Here is a 17,336-nt window from a genome sequence, read left to right as displayed (position 1 = left end):
AAAGGGCATTTTGAGAAAAACGCGTTTAAAGTTTAGCGCGCGCTGCAACTTACGTTCCAATCTTTTCCTTTTCCAAGAAAGCTTGTAGCAATCGTAATAATTCGAATTAAAATTTGAAAATTTTACAAAACACGCACAATTATATGTACTTCAAGATAAGACCCAAAAAAAAAAAAAGAAAAAAATTGATTTTTTTTTACAAATTTTACACTGAGATATGGTCCCTTAACTTTCATTAATTGGTTTTGGCCACGTTTAAATAATTATCGGGTGTATTTACAGCGTTTTTTTTTTTTTTACCTAGCGACGGGTGTATTTGTGGAAAACAAGAAAAGATACAAAATTAAATGACAAAGGGATAATCTCTAAAGGGGAAAAAAGAAAAAGAATAATTCATTTCCAAGTTATTTTTCTTGTTGTTTTCAATTTTCTATTCCATTATTAATATGAACAACAACAACCAATTCTGATCTTATATATTTGATATATCAATACAGGCTGAGATCAAAGTCATTTTGTTCAAATATAATAACAAACAAGCTATTTTTGCATATTTATTCATTCATTATTATGCATTTATTCATATAAATTTGTCCAAATCAGTGTTAATTATATTAAAAATGCAATTTAAATCGTTTGATTATCGATTAACATACAGTGGAACACAAACGAGGGGTTGACAACCAAATTTTAGGCTGAGATTATTCTATCAATTCTGTTTCAACTAATCCAAATCTTATGATTTTTCTAAGAACAACAACTTTTATCTCATCCTGTATAACAAATACGTATTATATTATTTATAATAAATACAAATAAATCCCTTATGTATAATGTGTGGATATGAATATCCTTTTTCTTTTAAAAATGAAAAAAAAAATAAGATGGGATGATACGTTCCTTTGTCTACAAATTTTGCTACACTTGTTTTCTTCTATCTTTGGCTTCCACTTTATCTGAACACGAGTTAAAAAAAAAAAAAAAAAAAGAAAAAGAAAAAAAAAGAAAAGAATGTCTTGCGATATTAATATTACCCGATCTTTATCCAAGTCGAGTTCTTTCCTACTTTACTAACAACTTTCTTCTCTTCTTTACTACTTCTTCTTCTTCTTCTTCTCTCTATCTATCTATCTATCTATAACTATCTATCTATCTATCTATATCTATCTATCTCTTTCTATTTTCTAACTATACTCTTATCTTTCTAATCTATCCGTTTGTCTCTCTCTCTCTCTCTCTCTCTTTCTCTCTGTCTATCTGTCTCTTATTTCTTCTTTTTATTATTATTTTTTTTTTTTTTTTTTTTTTTTGTTGTTTTTCATTTCTTTCTCTATATACACTCTCTTCTTCTTTTTTCTATATAAAAACTTTCTATTACCTGTCTCCTTTACTTACTATGTCTTGCTATGTCCCGGCTTTCTTTTGTTTCTAGATATTGCAGAACCTACAAAAAAAACGCACTGAGCGGAGGGGGCGCCTAAGTTCTGACAATATGAGTAAAAAGAAGTCCGGTTTCAGCAAAAGCGACCTTATTTTTAAGGTAACTCGCCCTAACGAATGCGCGAGCTCGAGTCCATTCGATTCGTTCGCGAACGAATCGACCTCAGATTAATTCCCGTACCCAGTTTCATGAGAGTCGATAGAACGATGTTTGTTGTTATTGTTGTTATTGTTAATTGTTATTGTTCTCTTTTATTTTATTTTATCAATTACGTTATACGTAGTTTATTACGTATCATACGTAACGCGTCGTAATATACATGTAAACATGTATTATCCATAGTATATTTCATGTTACGTATGTAGATACTTACGCGAATGAACGCAATAAAGTATATGATGCTAGTTAAAACTTACTACTACTACTACTACTAATACTACTACTGCAATCGTTCGTTTCATTCGTTCGCATATCGAAACTTATTTCTCTTGTCTTTCGAATCGATCAGCGTTTGCACGCAAATATTTGTTCTTTTTTATTTTTATTTTTTAAACCCTTTCGTTACGACACCCTTTGGTGTAGTAACCCGAGTATCGTTCAACCCCATATATGTTAACGATCCATATATGGGTCTCTAATAACAAAAAAAAAAGGGTCAGTATGAATTATTTTGTCTCTCCCTTATCTTTCAAAAAAAAAAAAAAAAAAAAAACAGAAAAAAACAAATCTTTTCTTATTTTTCTTTTTCTTCTTTTGCTAAACGCAGCTATCGAGGAAAAGTACAAGAGATAGAGATTGTCGACAAAATACGAGCTTGCAAAGATTTACCTAATTTATTTAAACATTACTGTATAATCGTATATCTTAATTGTCGATATACTTTGACCGTCTATCGAAATCTATGTCAATCTTCGGTCTATCGATTCCTTGGAAATTAGGAACGTTGGTTACGGAGGCAATGGCGGAGCTGTACGCTGATTGGCTCGTTGGTTTATACTTACAAACATTCGCTTTTACTTTCCGCCGCATTATTATACATTATTTACATATTACCCGCAGCAAATATAGGCCATGCTTTGTATACTACTACACTCACCATCGGCACCCGCCTAGCGATGACAAAGTTTACATACATTCAATATTTATTTAACTATACTCATATAATTAGACAACGAAAGATCGTCTCTTTAAGCGCGTTAAAGATAAGCGCCAATTTGTCTTGGATTATTTTTTATTTCTCAAAGAACACCGATACCGATACCAACACGGACACACAGACACAAAGACGAAACGACGACGATGACGATTGACGTCAAATTTCAGGATAAATCCAAGCTCGATCAAAACTAAAATATCTATTATGTGTGTGATTTTAGAAATTCGACTATATATCGTCGAATTTGATCCTATTTTTTGTACCACTACCTAACATTCCCCATTTTTATCTTCTTTATTTGATTTGTTTCATTCAGGTGGCCGTTAGAACAACGAAATCCTCGATGTTGATCGTAAACAAAATTCACGTGTCCCTTTGAAACCCTTAACCCCCTGATCGAATTAAATCACTTGATATATTGTCAGCTGAACAAAAAAACATCCATCCCTCCAAGCGCCCTGTTTCTCGTACGATTTGTCCTACGTAAACACCATTCCAATCCACCAATGGCACCATCATTTTAAAATGCTTTTAATCGCTAGACGGTGTGCACGATCCTTAATAATGAGTGCACGTGATTGGGCGTCCCTTCTCTGTCGCTTTCTTGCAAATTCGCGCATATATACAATGTCTATTACACAAATACAAACATACTTACATACATACATACATACATACATATATACATTATTACACACACACACACGTACATGCGAGACGCATCGTTATGTTATGTTAGAGGAGAGAGAATCTCAAGAAAATGGATATCGGAAAGGAATTGTTCAAGGAAATCTGAATTAGGGCGCAATGTTTGAAAGTAGAGAGCTTGCTACCCCTGCCGCTGCTCTGCGAACGATTCCTTACAACCCCCAACCAACCAACCAACCAGCCAACCAACCAACCCCTTCTACTTTTGCCCAGACTCTTCTAAGAAATTCCCTTCCTCTTGACCTTTCTGCTGCTTTTTCAGCATAAGAAAATCGCACTTACATAAATACATCATATTATATATTATATAGTATATATATATATATCCTTCTTGTAATACAGATGGCTGTCTCTCTCTGTATGCCTTGCAATTATTACGAAAACGATTAAACATGACGAAAAATAAAGCTTTCCTCGCTTCAAAGCTTGGCTTTTCGCGCTTAATTGATTATCATTTTGTTAAAACGACTTTGATTTCCTATTTTTTTTTATTTATCACTTTCCTCTTTTATTTGTCTCATTCTATCTCTCTCTCTCTCTCTCTCTCTCTTTCTCTCTCTCTCTCTCTCTCTTTCTGTCTGTCTGTCTGTCTCTCTCTCTCTCTCTTTCTTCTTTCTCTCTTGTTTTTACTTTGTTTTCTAATCGATCACTTGTGTTTTTTTGTTTTTTTTTATTTTTCCGTTTCCATTTTTCATTTGATTTATTTATTTTACCCCATTTCTATTTCTTTCTTCTATTCCTATTTCTCTTTTTTTTTTTATAGTCGACCTCGTTCCACTCAGTTACCCTTCCCCCCCCCCCACCCCACCCCGCGCGCTCCCTCCCTCCCACCCCTAGTTTAGTCTTTTACTTTTAAGTTTATCTTTTTTTTTTTTTTTCCTTGTTGCTTGAAAACCACCTTTTTCCGGGAGGGATGGCGACGGCGGCGGCGGCGGTGGCGGCGGCGGCGTGTTTTGTGCCCCAATCCCGCAGATGAATTCTTTGTTAGTCGTTCTCCGTTGTATATTTCTTTTTTTTTTTTTTTTTTTGTTCATTCATTTGTTGCGTATCTCTTTCGTTCGTTTGTATATATGTGTTGCCAATATTTATATGCCAGCGTTATTATTATTATTATTATTATTTTGTTTTTTTGATTACTATTATTATTATTATTATTATTATTATTATTATTATTATATACAATACTGACCATCAAGAACGATAATCGCTTCATTTGACGTATCATCATGGATTTGTTCCTTTTTTATTTTTTTTTCTTGTTTTTTTTTTTTAATTTTTTTATTTGTGTTTCAAAACAGACGCTTTCACCTTTATACTAAACTTGTGATTGTCTAGTAGAAAAGAAGGTTGATGTTGAGTTATACGATACATATGTAATATTTATATATATATATACACGTATATAGAAAGAGAGACCTTTTGAGTTATATATATATATATATATATATATATATATATATATATATATGTATAGATGGTGAGCGTGCGTAATTTTTTTTTAGATACATATACCTACTTACATACATACAACGTATGGTATACGATATACATTGACAATACTTAAGTTGTGTTAATTAATGTGTTCACGTAGTAGAAGCAGGTAATGTATTGAAAGTATTTATGATCTTAGCAGTTAAGTTTCTATCACCCTGTTTTTTACATACCACCCGTTCGTTCGTTCGTTCGTTCTTTCGTTCGTTCGTTCGTTCGTTCGTTCGTTCGTTCGTTACCCGTAGGCGCTAAAGACAATTTTATACGTTGATTATCAGCCATGGACGACTTACTATTTATCACCATGATACCCAATAGACATTTAGCAAGTTATTATTGTAATCGTATTTATCGCATATTAGATTGTCAGACAGTGCGCTTGTGATCCCGCTACGAGATATCGCCGGTTCAGTATCTTTTTCTTTTTTTATCTTTTTTTTTTTTTGTTTTTTTTTCAACTAGCTTCATACTTCGCCATTTTACGTAGCTGATGTATATTTTCTTTTTTTTCTTTCTTATTTTTCATAGTGATATAGATAATAGTGTGACGAAATTAAGGAGGTAGAGAGGGGAGTGTCGCTTTTCGTTCTTTTTCATATTATTATTATTTATATTTATATTATGGAGTGTAGAGGTAAGGAGTAACATCTCTGTATGATGAAAAAGTGTCCGTCGAAATGCATTCAATTAGGGTGGCGCCACAGTAGCTTCAGGGTACATTTTAAAGAAAGCGCCAAATATTATTAGAGTACGATTGAGAAATAAACAAAGAAACACTAATTTCACAAGACAACATTTTACCCATAACTGTTTTGTTATTATTCACATACTTTGTCATCAAATTAAATGATAAAAAAATCAATGAACGTACTGTATTCACAGTTAACGAAATAACAATCACTTTAGCTACACGTTTTTTCATAATAATTCTTTAAGGTTATATTTATTACATTATTACATAACTCGGCATACTTCAATTCGTTTACAATTGCTACATTCATACCATACCTTCTAAGTTCACCAGCGCCATTCTGGAAGATTTTTGAACTATTATTTGTAGAAAACGCTGGACACTTTTTTTCACATTTTCTCCCATAAGAGATGTTACTCCTAACCTCTATTCTCCATAATTTATACGTTAAAGTTTTCATTTGTGTATCCGTCATGTTTTTAATCCTTTCGTTACGACATGCATTCGCGAGATTATCGTTTGTGTGTCATGAAATCGTACAGGCGTATCTTCATTTATCATAGGACCCCTGAATAATGGGGGTCGCTTGTAACGAGAGGATTAATCAAAATTCCTACGATTTTGTTATCGTTCAAAATGAAATTTTGTATATAATTGTTCTTTACATTTTAAGATATCACTTTATTTGGAAATGAAAATCTAGAAAAAGGAACTACTAAATTAACCGTTGCTTACCACACTTGGTCCAGAGGACCCAGACCTTTTTTTACAACTTGTGTCATGTTTCTCAATTATTCAACTTTGGTAATTTTTTCAACATATTTAAATCTAATTTAAAATTATAAAAACTTATATAGTCTTTTTAAGTAAGTATTAAAGAAGTCAAAGTTTAATCACCAGAGATCCAATTGCAAATGAATTATGCTCAATTTCATTTTGAATTGGAAAGAGTAGGAATGTATTTTTGATATACAACGCATAAATGAAAGCTTTCGTATGAATAATATATTTTCACACATATATTGAATTCAATAAATAATTGTGTTTTTTTTAGCTATGACGTCATGGTTGACGTAGAATAATATATATTTATTATTAAAATTCTTCTTATCAGATTTTAGTCGAAATATTTATTCAAAAGTATCGATTATGAAAAAACTAAATAATTTCGATGAATTAATAAATATTAAAATTATCTGATGGACAGGAGCGACATTCTGGAGATTGTAATATAATACTCGATTAATAAAAAAAAACACAATCATCTTTTTAAAAAATAGATGATTATACACGATAATGATTACGTCAACCATAGAAAAGTGAACTCCTCGATGGTTCCTACCCACGTAAGACGAAACGTTAATTAAACGACATACCGAGAAATTAACGTTACTTGCTACGTGGATGGATTATTAGCTTTTTATGTTATTTATTAAAGCTCAGAGAGTTTAATTTAATCATCTCTCTCTTTTCGATCTATCGCGAGAAGAACAGAACGGGCAGCTAATTTTTTCGTGTAACTCTCTCTCTAAATATCAAACAACCAGATATTTCGATTTTTCTCTTTTCAACGAAGCGCCTTTCTTCTTTCATCTCTCGATCGATTTTTTTTTATTGTTATTATTATTATTATTATTTACAGTCATTCTGAAGCATAATAGACCTAGGGACCCTATAGGAGGGACGCGCCATTGCTGGGGGACAGAAACTCGTGTAGTCACGTGATTGCGCGCGAATGATTCAAACGATAAGTTATAGGTTAGCTTTGTACATTTATACACTTGTAATTATTAAATGAGTAAATTAAACTTACACTTATAGAAAACTATTAAAAAAAAAAAAAAAAAAAAGAACAATTAAATATAAATATCACAATAAAAACTATAAGTATTCCAAACTTAAACTAACCACAGCCGTTAATACATACTAAAGTTAAACATGGCTGCGCTATGCAACGGAAGCTGTCCCCACACATTTTCAGCCTAGCAATGTACATGGCGCATCCCTCCTATAGGATCCCTAAATAGACCAACCAAAAAAAAAAATCATTCAAACAAACAAACAAACAAACTATAGCGGTCTCTCGTTAATTCATATTACTACAAAAAAAAAAAAAATGATACGATAAGTAGATCGTATTTGTGCATACAACAAACACGTATTTTTGTATTATTTGCTTGATATGAAATTATTGTTTTTTTTTTGTTGTTGTTGCATCGAACAAGCTTGAATCTGATTTATGATTTTTGCGAGTGAACGTTTTTTCTATTTATTATTATTTATATTATTTCTTGTTCTTTTTCATTTTTTGTTTTTTTTTCTATTTTGTTTTTCGTTACTTCCCGTTAGACATTATTACCCCGTAACGCTTTTTAAATGTGTCGTGTCCATAATTCAAGCCCGGTTTGTGTTCATACATACGAACGAATTACGGAGCGAAACGATTTACGATCTCTGCGTTTTCCTATAGCTTTATATTATTATCCTACTTTATTCATACATTAGTTATACATACTTGTGTAAGTGATTTTCTAATCGAGCTTTTAATAACGATGCTCGTTTAAAGCACACACACAATACACAAGAAGTTACATATGTAATATTTATTACTTATAATTATAAGGAAGATCGTGTCGATCGTAATCGGGCGCATAAGCGGTCTGAGAATCTTGAACCAAACATTGCAGATGATTGAAACATTGTTTTGTTATAGAGCATTAGTAGAACAAATTATTATTATTATTATTATTATTATCATTATTATTATCAACATGTTAGTTACTACATTGAATTTATTCTTTTGTGTGCCACGTGATGCGTATCTTTTAATTAATGTAAGCATGCTTTTCTTTTTTTTTTTCAACAAAAAAAAGTAACAAACATACCAATAGGGAGTGCAACTAAAAAAAAAAAAACCTCTTCCAAGAGCAACGAGAAAATATAAAAAATAAAAAAAAAAGAAGATACTTCGTTTGCCTCTGAATTTAAACGCCATTAAAGTCCGACTAATTATTTTTAAAATACATACATAACTGATGTGATTACATCGTTGAATGTGAACATCGTTTCCAACGTTTGAACTTTGAAAGCTTTTTTCGTCGGACCTTTAATGATTAATAATTGTCGCGTAGTTTATTTCAAAATATTTTTTTTTTTGTTTTAATCTTCTCGCATTGATCGATACAAATTAAAAGTAATGGAGAGAGAGAGAGAGAGATAGAGAGAGAGAAAAAAAAAGTTATATGTAACAATTATTCGAGTCAATTCTATCCAAACGAGGCGTTTTCGTGCAACACTCTGCTTGTTTTTTTTTCTTTGCTGTGTACACTTTTTACGCGAGAGAAAGGAGCTTCGTGTTGACGAGAAAAGATTTGAACTTCAAAAAAAAAAAAAGAAAAAAGAAAAAAAAAGAGCGCGGCGAGAGAAAGATTTTTTTTTCGATTAGCACAAAATCAACGGTAGAAATAAAGCTCGATCATTGTTGTTGGCAGTTCCTGAATATGGCGTCGGTGTTCATGCGGATTTTTAACCTGATCTGCATGATGCTACTGATCGGCCACTGGAGTGGTTGTTTGCAATTTCTCGTACCCATGCTTCAAGGATTTCCCAGTAATTCATGGGTCGCCATTAACGAATTGCAAGTGAGTTTTCAATTCATTTCATTATCTGATATTTTCCTCCTATCAATATTTATTCATTATACATATATATATATATATAGATAGATAGAGAATGTGCATGCACAAAATCATTTTCATATTTCTCGTATCGTATAGAAAACAAATTTGATTTAAATTCATTCGAGATATATGTCGAGAAGATAAAGATGCCTGAAATACTCTCGAAGAAAAACTTTTTTTTGCAGGACTCGTTTTGGCTCGAGCAATATTCCTGGGCCCTCTTCAAAGCGATGTCGCATATGTTGTGCATAGGTTATGGTAGATTTCCGCCGCAATCGTTAACGGACATGTGGCTTACGATGCTCAGTATGATCAGCGGTGCTACTTGTTACGCGCTTTTCCTGGGACATGCGACGAATCTTATTCAGTCTCTTGATTCCTCGAGAAGACAATACCGTGAAAAGGTAATTAGGTCGTTCGAATCCGCTTTCCAAGATATCAAAATGGTGGTCCCCCCTTGGCTGACATTCATAGGCATTTTCCTCCCTCCCTCCCTCTCCCTCTCCCTATTTTTCTCGATTTTTATTTGTCTTCTCTCTTTCTTCTCCCGTTCGTCTGTTCTTCTTTTCATATAGGTGAAACAAGTGGAAGAATACATGGCCTATCGCAAACTACCGCGGGAAATGAGGCAGAGAATTACCGAATATTTCGAGCATCGATACCAAGGCAAATTTTTCGACGAAGAATTGATACTTGGCGAACTATCGGAAAAACTCAGAGAAGTACGATTATTAATTGTCACTTTGTTCCTCTTATTTTTCTTTTTTGTTTTAGTTCGTATAACTAATAAAACAATTATAAAATCTATATGTACATATAACTCGAGTAACGGACTTTAATATATTTTCTATTGACATATTCTACTCGAAGAATATAATATAAACATAGAAAAAAATCTAGATTAGATGGAATTATAAAATTTATTAACACACTTGTGTATTCTCGTCGACTAGGACGTAATAAACTACAACTGCAGATCGCTCGTCGCCTCTGTGCCATTTTTTGCTAACGCCGATTCAAACTTTGTCTCGGATGTGGTCACCAAATTGAGATACGAGGTCTTCCAACCAGGTATTTATCGATCGACTGACTATTCGAGCTCCGACCGTGACCGTTTCTCACGTACGAACTACTACCGCAACGAATCTAACGCTGATATTTATTCTATTATTTTAGGTGACATTATTATAAAGGAAGGTACCATCGGCTCGAAAATGTACTTCATACAAGAAGGCATTGTCGATATTGTTATGGCAAATGGCGAAGTGGCTACTTCCTTGTCAGACGGTTCTTATTTTGGAGAAATTTGTTTGCTGACTAACGCAAGGAGAGTGGCCTCGGTCAGGGCGGAAACCTATTGCAACCTCTTCAGCCTCTCGGTGGATCATTTCAACGCCGTATTGGATCAGTATCCACTTATGCGTAGAACCATGGAAAGCGTTGCCGCCGAGAGGTATAAACTTTGGTTAGGTTTGTTCTATCGAGTTGGTGTGCTAATAGGTGTCAATCATCACTCCCACTTTCATTACTTTCTTTTCGAACATTATGTACTGTCCGATTCAATCAGTAATACTATTTCATCGTTTACCGTTGAAACCATATTCGTTCTCATATATATATGCGTACAGCTTTTTACAGTTTATTTTATTTTTCTTGTTTACTTTTACCAAGTTGGAGATGAATATTTTTATTTAGACTATTCTTTCTCTTTCTTTCTTTCTTCCTCTTTCTCTCTTTTTCTTTGTCTCTTTCTCTCTCTCTCTCTCTCTATCTCTATCTCTATCTGTCTATCTGTCTGTCTGTCTGTCTGTCTATTTATTTGTATTTTTCTTTTCATTCATTTTACCTACTTATCTAAATTTCAAATGTGCTGTACTCAACGCGCGATCGCTTCTTATTTACACAAAACACTGAAAACTTTACGATATACACTTTAATAAATTTAATGCGTTTTTTAATACGCTCGTTGTTGTATATCGTTATTATATAAAAATACATTACGCGATTTATATTTAACTTGAATGATTGTAAAGAGACAGTGCAGAAATGGGGAGGGGATTTGTGATCGATTAATAACGAAAAAGCGCACTAACTTTGAACGTATAATATAGAAATTATTAATAATGAGTTGAGAGAGTTCAATGAGTATTCACGGATCAAACACACTACTCGCGAAATTATTTTTGATTATAAAATATACGTGGACTCGAATTTACACAAACATAGAATTAGTAGTATATGTATAATAAAATATCGAGAGAGTATATTAATTTATATTAAACTCTCTTTTGTTTGAGAGATAAAGAACTTTAAGAGATATATTTATTTATTCAAAACAGAAAAATACTTTTACACTCTCGACACATTCACTACATGGTAATGTTGTATTCATAATTTTCCGCAACATATTTTATAAATCAGTTGCACTTTCGGTTTTGCGACGGTTCGCACGGGAGATCGACGATAATTCGACGATAATGAACAAATATTGTTAATGCAATATTATTAAAATAATACGAGATCAAAATAACACATAGTATCTTTTAAAAGATCGTCGATATCCAGTGATAACTGTTTCATAACTGTTGGATCTTTTCTTTATCCAGTTCTTATATGTCACATTGAAACGTTTAGCGGTGCAAGTAAGCTATATTTGATAAGTGCTAATCGCACGTTAGTCATAACTTTTGTATAGCGTGACAGACCTGTTCAGCTAAACGTTTGGTAAGCAAATGTGGATTATCAATGGTTGGTGAGATGTGCGACATTCCCTACGCTTAATTATGCTCTCCTTATAGGTTAAACAAAATCGGTAAGAATCCTAACTTGGTCGGGCACCGGGAAGAGGATCTTGGCAGCGAATCAAAAACGATAAACGCAGTGGTGAATGCGCTCGCGGAACAGGCAGCGCATGCCAGTGCCAGCGAAGAATCGGTAAATATTATATTACTTCCCTTTTAGTTATATACGTTCATACATGTGTGTAGGTAAAATGCTAGCGTTGCTAGTAGAAACGGTAAGCCTAATAGAAACGATGATATCACAAACTTGAATTTTGTTTCGCAGGTGCATAGCATGGAACTCCGTACGATGCCAACGTGTCTTCTACCGAGGCCAAAGTCCGAGAACAATTTTGCAAGTCAAGAGCTTACGAGGGAAGGACGTAGAGTCTTCCACAAGAGCGATACCTTCCACAAGGACTCGTATCAATGACGACACTCATTATACTAGCACACGGAGAGATACTAATGGCTCCTCGCTAAAATCTGGGTCTTTTTCCTGCGAAATCAAAGACGCTATTATCATCAGTTTATGTGCCGATTACTGGACGATAACCTTTACGATTAGGTGAAAACGGTCTACATGTAGTGATACGCCATGCCAATAGTCTTTTTAGCGATCGGTTCCTAGCGCCTTTTCTATTTTATTCTCTCGTCCAAAAATTAGTTCATAAATAATTGTCAATGAGAAAAAGACCCAATACTCCAATCAGCAACAACGTCACGTCACGTCGACCGCAATTCTGTCAACTTCTTCTGTGACTTTGTTCTACGTGTTGTTGCCTTTTTAATCGCACGTTGACGCACGTGCCTACGCACACTTTTGTCTCTATATTATACATACATATATATATATATATATATATATATATATATATATATATATATATTCATCTCTCTGTATGATAACGTATTATATTATTTTACTTTGTAATTACATCTTTAATTATATTTTATCTCTTAACAAAGTATCCTGACTGCAATAACAAAAATGTCATTAAAAGAGAACATATATATATATACATGTATATGTATGTATTTAAAAGTAATTTTTAAAAAAAGGCCAACAAAAGAAATGAAAAACGACACGAGACCGTTAATAAACGCGAGACGTCAACGCAAAAAAAAAAAAAAAAAAAAGACGTCAAGATTAACAAGAAAATGAAGCGATCAAAGGTGCGTTTGAATTTTCCTACTTATCATACTTGTAAAAATTCACGAATAGTGCTGTAAATATATTATTGTTACGAAATGATAAACGTATCTTTGACGCTAAAGATTTAAAAAACAGATTTACAATGTTACAATGAAAACGTTCAAAAAAAAAAAAAAAACAAACAAATTCAAAAGAAGTTTTCTCAAAAAAGTTAAACGATATTAAACGTAACTATGATTTTGTTTGATACGATTTCGTAATATGTCAATAATACCGAGGGTGGAACTATCGGAGACAAAAATGTCAACTGATTGGCTTGAAAAATCTAACAAAACGAAAGGGCTACTTTTTTTAACCTAACCAACGCCAAGTTTAGTAGAAAATTCACAGAAGAAGTAAGACCTCTCTCACATAATCGCTAGTTGTATGCCATATTGGAGAACGTGGAGCCCTAAGTACGTGCCGCGAGCTTCTTCATATCGTAATTCACCAATTCAACATCTCTTTCTAAATCGCGCTACACACGATTACGCGAGAGAAGAAGAAAAATAAACAATTAACAAACGGATGAAGATCTCGTAGACGACAAAAACTAAAAAAAAACACAAAAAACAACAGCAGGCCTAGATAAAAAAAAAAAAAAAAACGTTTGTAGAGTATACATATATTATAATAGTCCATTTGTGAAAGTAGGTAATTATCTCTGATAAAACAAAAATACTAGTATAACGACGCGTAATTCTCTGTGATTTTGTAATTTGCCGTGTTTCGCACTTTAGGAGAAAGAAAAAAGAAAAAAAGAAAGAAAGAAAAAGAGTGTAAACGAACAATATATATATATATATATATATATATATATTAGAATTCACTATTTCTTAAGAGACAAGAAGAAGAAGAAGAAAGATTATTAACACATGAAATTATCTTCTAACAACAATAAAAAAAAAAAAAAAGGAGGAAATAAAATGAAAAGTATAAAGAAAATATAGGAGAAAATAAGAAAGAATAAAATATTACTTGTAATACGAGGAAACACACTATCGATAAGTTTGCGAACGTGTTTTATCTATTTTAAGGGCTTAAGTCGCACGTCGTCCACATCGAAGTGACATTGTCGGGAAACGTTACTAGAAAATATATAAAACCAGGATCAATAATTAATTATGAAATGAATGGCGGTATGTTTCATATACGATATGGGGAAGGAGGATAAATAAAAAAAATAAAGAAATGGCAACAACCAAATATAAGAGAAAGAAAAAAAACACTAACACACACACAAAAAGAAAGAAAGAAAGAAAGAACAATTTCAAATAAGACGTCCACGTAAAGATAACGACAATTCCGGTTAAATAAATAAATAAATAAATAAATAAATAGAAGAAGAAGAAGAAGAAGAAGAAGTAACAATTATATAAAAAGATCAAAGTTAACAACATCAAACGTCCACATTGAACCAAGAAAAAAAAAAAAAAAGAAAAAAAAACAAGTTAGTTGCCTTTGAGAGAGAGAGAGAAATAAATGTCTCCTTTGAATTTATCGAGACGCCATTTTTCCTTCGCTTAACTTGCGTTTCTCTAAGCTCCGTCTGAGAGTGCCTCACTAAAAAAACAACGTTCTTATTCCTATTTTTTCTTTTTCTATTCTTATTTTTAGGTACTAATACGTATTGTGAAGTTAAACAAAACAAGAAAAGAAAATAATAATAATAATAATAATAATAATAATAAAAAAAAAAAGCCACAAAAACAAAACAACAACACTACACGACGATGTCGCGCACCTAGGGCGCATTGTACATGTAATAATACCGCAATCGAAGAAAGAAAGAAAAAAAAACAAAGAAAAACAAAAAAAATATTGAACGTCAATTATAATCGAGTCTTATAAACGAAACTTATTATCTATCGTCGAGACGCGTAACTAAAATATCTATGCGCGATGTGTTTAGGAACAAAATAAGTTGTGTTTATAGCGAGTCCAAATACGCGGGAACGTGTGTAAATATATCAAAAAACTATTATAACGATTAAACAAAATACGACGAGCAATTTTCGCACCTAAGACATGTGTGCTCTACCCTTAACAAGGGGGAAGGGGTTTTACGACATTTTTATTTTATTTCATCTTTCGATTTCACCTACCACCGTACACACATGCGCCACTACACGTGCGCAAATACACATACACATCATTAAACAATATCATCTTTTAAAAACTTTGTCATTTGTCATTAGAAGCGTACGAACGCACACATACACACACATATACATGAAGAGACACGACAAAACTACAAACGAACAAGCACACGCTCTCACACACGCACTTATTATTATTACACACATTCGTAAATAAGAGTTACATCCTTCTTCTTTCTTTCCCTCTCGTTAATAACGTTGTCACAGTCGGAACAAGAAGAAAAGACGACGACAATGACGACGACAATGACGACGATGACGACGTATATGTTCAACACACACACAAAAAAAAAAGAAGAAAAAAAAGTAATACATACCGCATATTTACAAAGTATATTTCAAACGTATTTTCCAACGACGTTACTTCGTTATGGACGCTTCGGCATTAGCTTCGTACTTTGATAGGAAAACCCCGCGTATAAAAAAAACGTTTAAGACGAAATGCCATGCAATACTCTAATAAGAAATTAAGAAAATTATAGGATTGGAACTTAAAACATTCCAAAATAAAGCTTGCCAATTAAGGGGTAAGAATTTATTTTCGAATTTCAAGACCGATAAGAAGCCTTACGTTTTGTGGAGCTTGCTTCTTTAGCATAATTTCTCAGAGAAATAGAGAGAAAGAGAAAGAGAGAAAGAGAGAGAGAGAGAGAAATTTCTATATACCCCTCTTATATTCCTAAACTACCCTCCCTATTCTCCTTTTAATCACCTTTCCTTCCCATGCTTTCCTGTCTTCAAATTAGGTCGCAGCTTCGACAGTTTTTCGTAGTGGTATCGTTAGGAAACGCCGGGTTGTGAATTTGAATCGTTAAAATTAAAGAAGAAAAAAAAGAAACATAATTGATTCAAACAAACAAACAAAAAAGAAAGAAAAAAAGGTCACACAATTATTCGGAAAAATGTCGGAAGGGGCCGTCCTGTTAGTGAGACGTTTAACACGGAGTATCGTGTTTATATCCCGTGGACGCATTGAAATGCGATAAATGTGTTTTAAAAGGAAAAAATCTGATATATAAAAAGAAAAAAGAAAGAAAAAAAGAAATAAATAAATAAATAAATGAAACAAAACGAAAGAAAGACGGGAAGAAATTATGAATAAACTAGTGGTTCTATTAAAAAAAAAAAAAAAAAAAAAGAAGAAGAAAAAAAAGAAACGAGGGAGAAAGAAAATAAATAAATAAATAATAATAATAATAATAATAATAATAATAATAAAATATTAACAAAAATAAATAAATAAATAAAGATAAATAAATAAAAGCTTAAAGTGTCCCAAAGACCGTGTTAACTTGTTGAGAGTCCTTTGGGTCACCGCGGCTACGATGATGATATATTGATGGAATGAAATAAATAAAGAAAAAAAAAACTAAATAAAAGAAAGAGAGAAAATAAAAAAAAATAAAAACTAAAAAAAAAAACAAACAAACAAATATTAAGTGATACGCAAGAGGGGAAGTATCTTTTTACGTGGATGAAGAATAAAACGCGATGTACTATAATACTAAGAAACAAATCTAAGAAAGAAAGAAAGAAAGAAAGAAAGAGAGAAAACAAAAAAAACAAACAAACAAATAATAAGAAGTTTAAATAAATATGTAATAAATGATTATTATTATTGTTAACAGTGCTACTATTGCAATGATTACTACTACATCACATACCGCGCATTATTAGGCAATTATACTACTGAAGTATAAAAAAAAAGAAAAAAAAAGAAAGAAAGAGATGAAATATTGTACATATATACATATATGAATGGTTATATACGTACGTACGTACATGCATACGTATACGAACACCCATATATACGTATATGTATTATACAAATAATATATTATAAATAATACCAAAAATAGTAATGACAAACATACACGCACACACAAACACAAATACAAAGGACAAATACAAATAAACCAATTCAATTCAACCATACTACAAAGTATATCGAATGAAGTTTCTTTCAATATTTTCAAAGAAAAGAAACAAGAAGAAAAATAAATTGCAATTGAGAGATCTAGTATAATAATAGTTA

General features: G+C 32.3%; 1 protein-coding gene across 9 annotated transcripts in view; it reads left to right on the top strand.

The window, feature by feature from the left end:
- Positions 1-16,144, top strand: part of Ih (hyperpolarization activated cyclic nucleotide gated potassium channel Ih) — an 80,014-nt gene extending 63,870 nt beyond the window's left edge. For 4 of the 9 annotated variants that reach the window (XM_089173466.1, XM_089173469.1, XM_089173467.1 and 1 more), the window contains 8 exons: positions 1,433-1,540; positions 8,979-9,128; positions 9,353-9,571; positions 9,743-9,889; positions 10,121-10,238; positions 10,344-10,632; positions 11,966-12,101; positions 12,234-16,144. In XM_089173466.1, the coding sequence (XP_089029592.1) occupies positions 1,433-1,540; positions 8,979-9,128; positions 9,353-9,571; positions 9,743-9,889; positions 10,121-10,238; positions 10,344-10,632; positions 11,966-12,101; positions 12,234-12,380 (1,314 nt within the window). In that variant the 3' untranslated portion in view covers positions 12,381-16,144. The remainder of the gene's footprint in view (positions 1-1,432; positions 1,541-8,978; positions 9,129-9,352; positions 9,572-9,742; positions 9,890-10,120; positions 10,239-10,343; positions 10,633-11,965; positions 12,102-12,233) is intronic. The other 5 variants (XM_015317350.2, XM_015317353.2, XM_089173470.1 and 2 more) reach the window with 3 other exon arrangements.
- Positions 16,145-17,336: the final 1,192 nt, after the last annotated feature.

Source organism: Polistes dominula, unplaced genomic scaffold, assembly GCF_049000335.1.
Source record: "Polistes dominula isolate Pdom_NZ unplaced genomic scaffold, Pdom_raw_medaka contig_33, whole genome shotgun sequence".
NCBI classification, from domain to species: Eukaryota; Metazoa; Arthropoda; class Insecta; order Hymenoptera; family Vespidae; genus Polistes; species Polistes dominula.
This window is presented reverse-complemented; position numbering and strand designations above follow the sequence as displayed.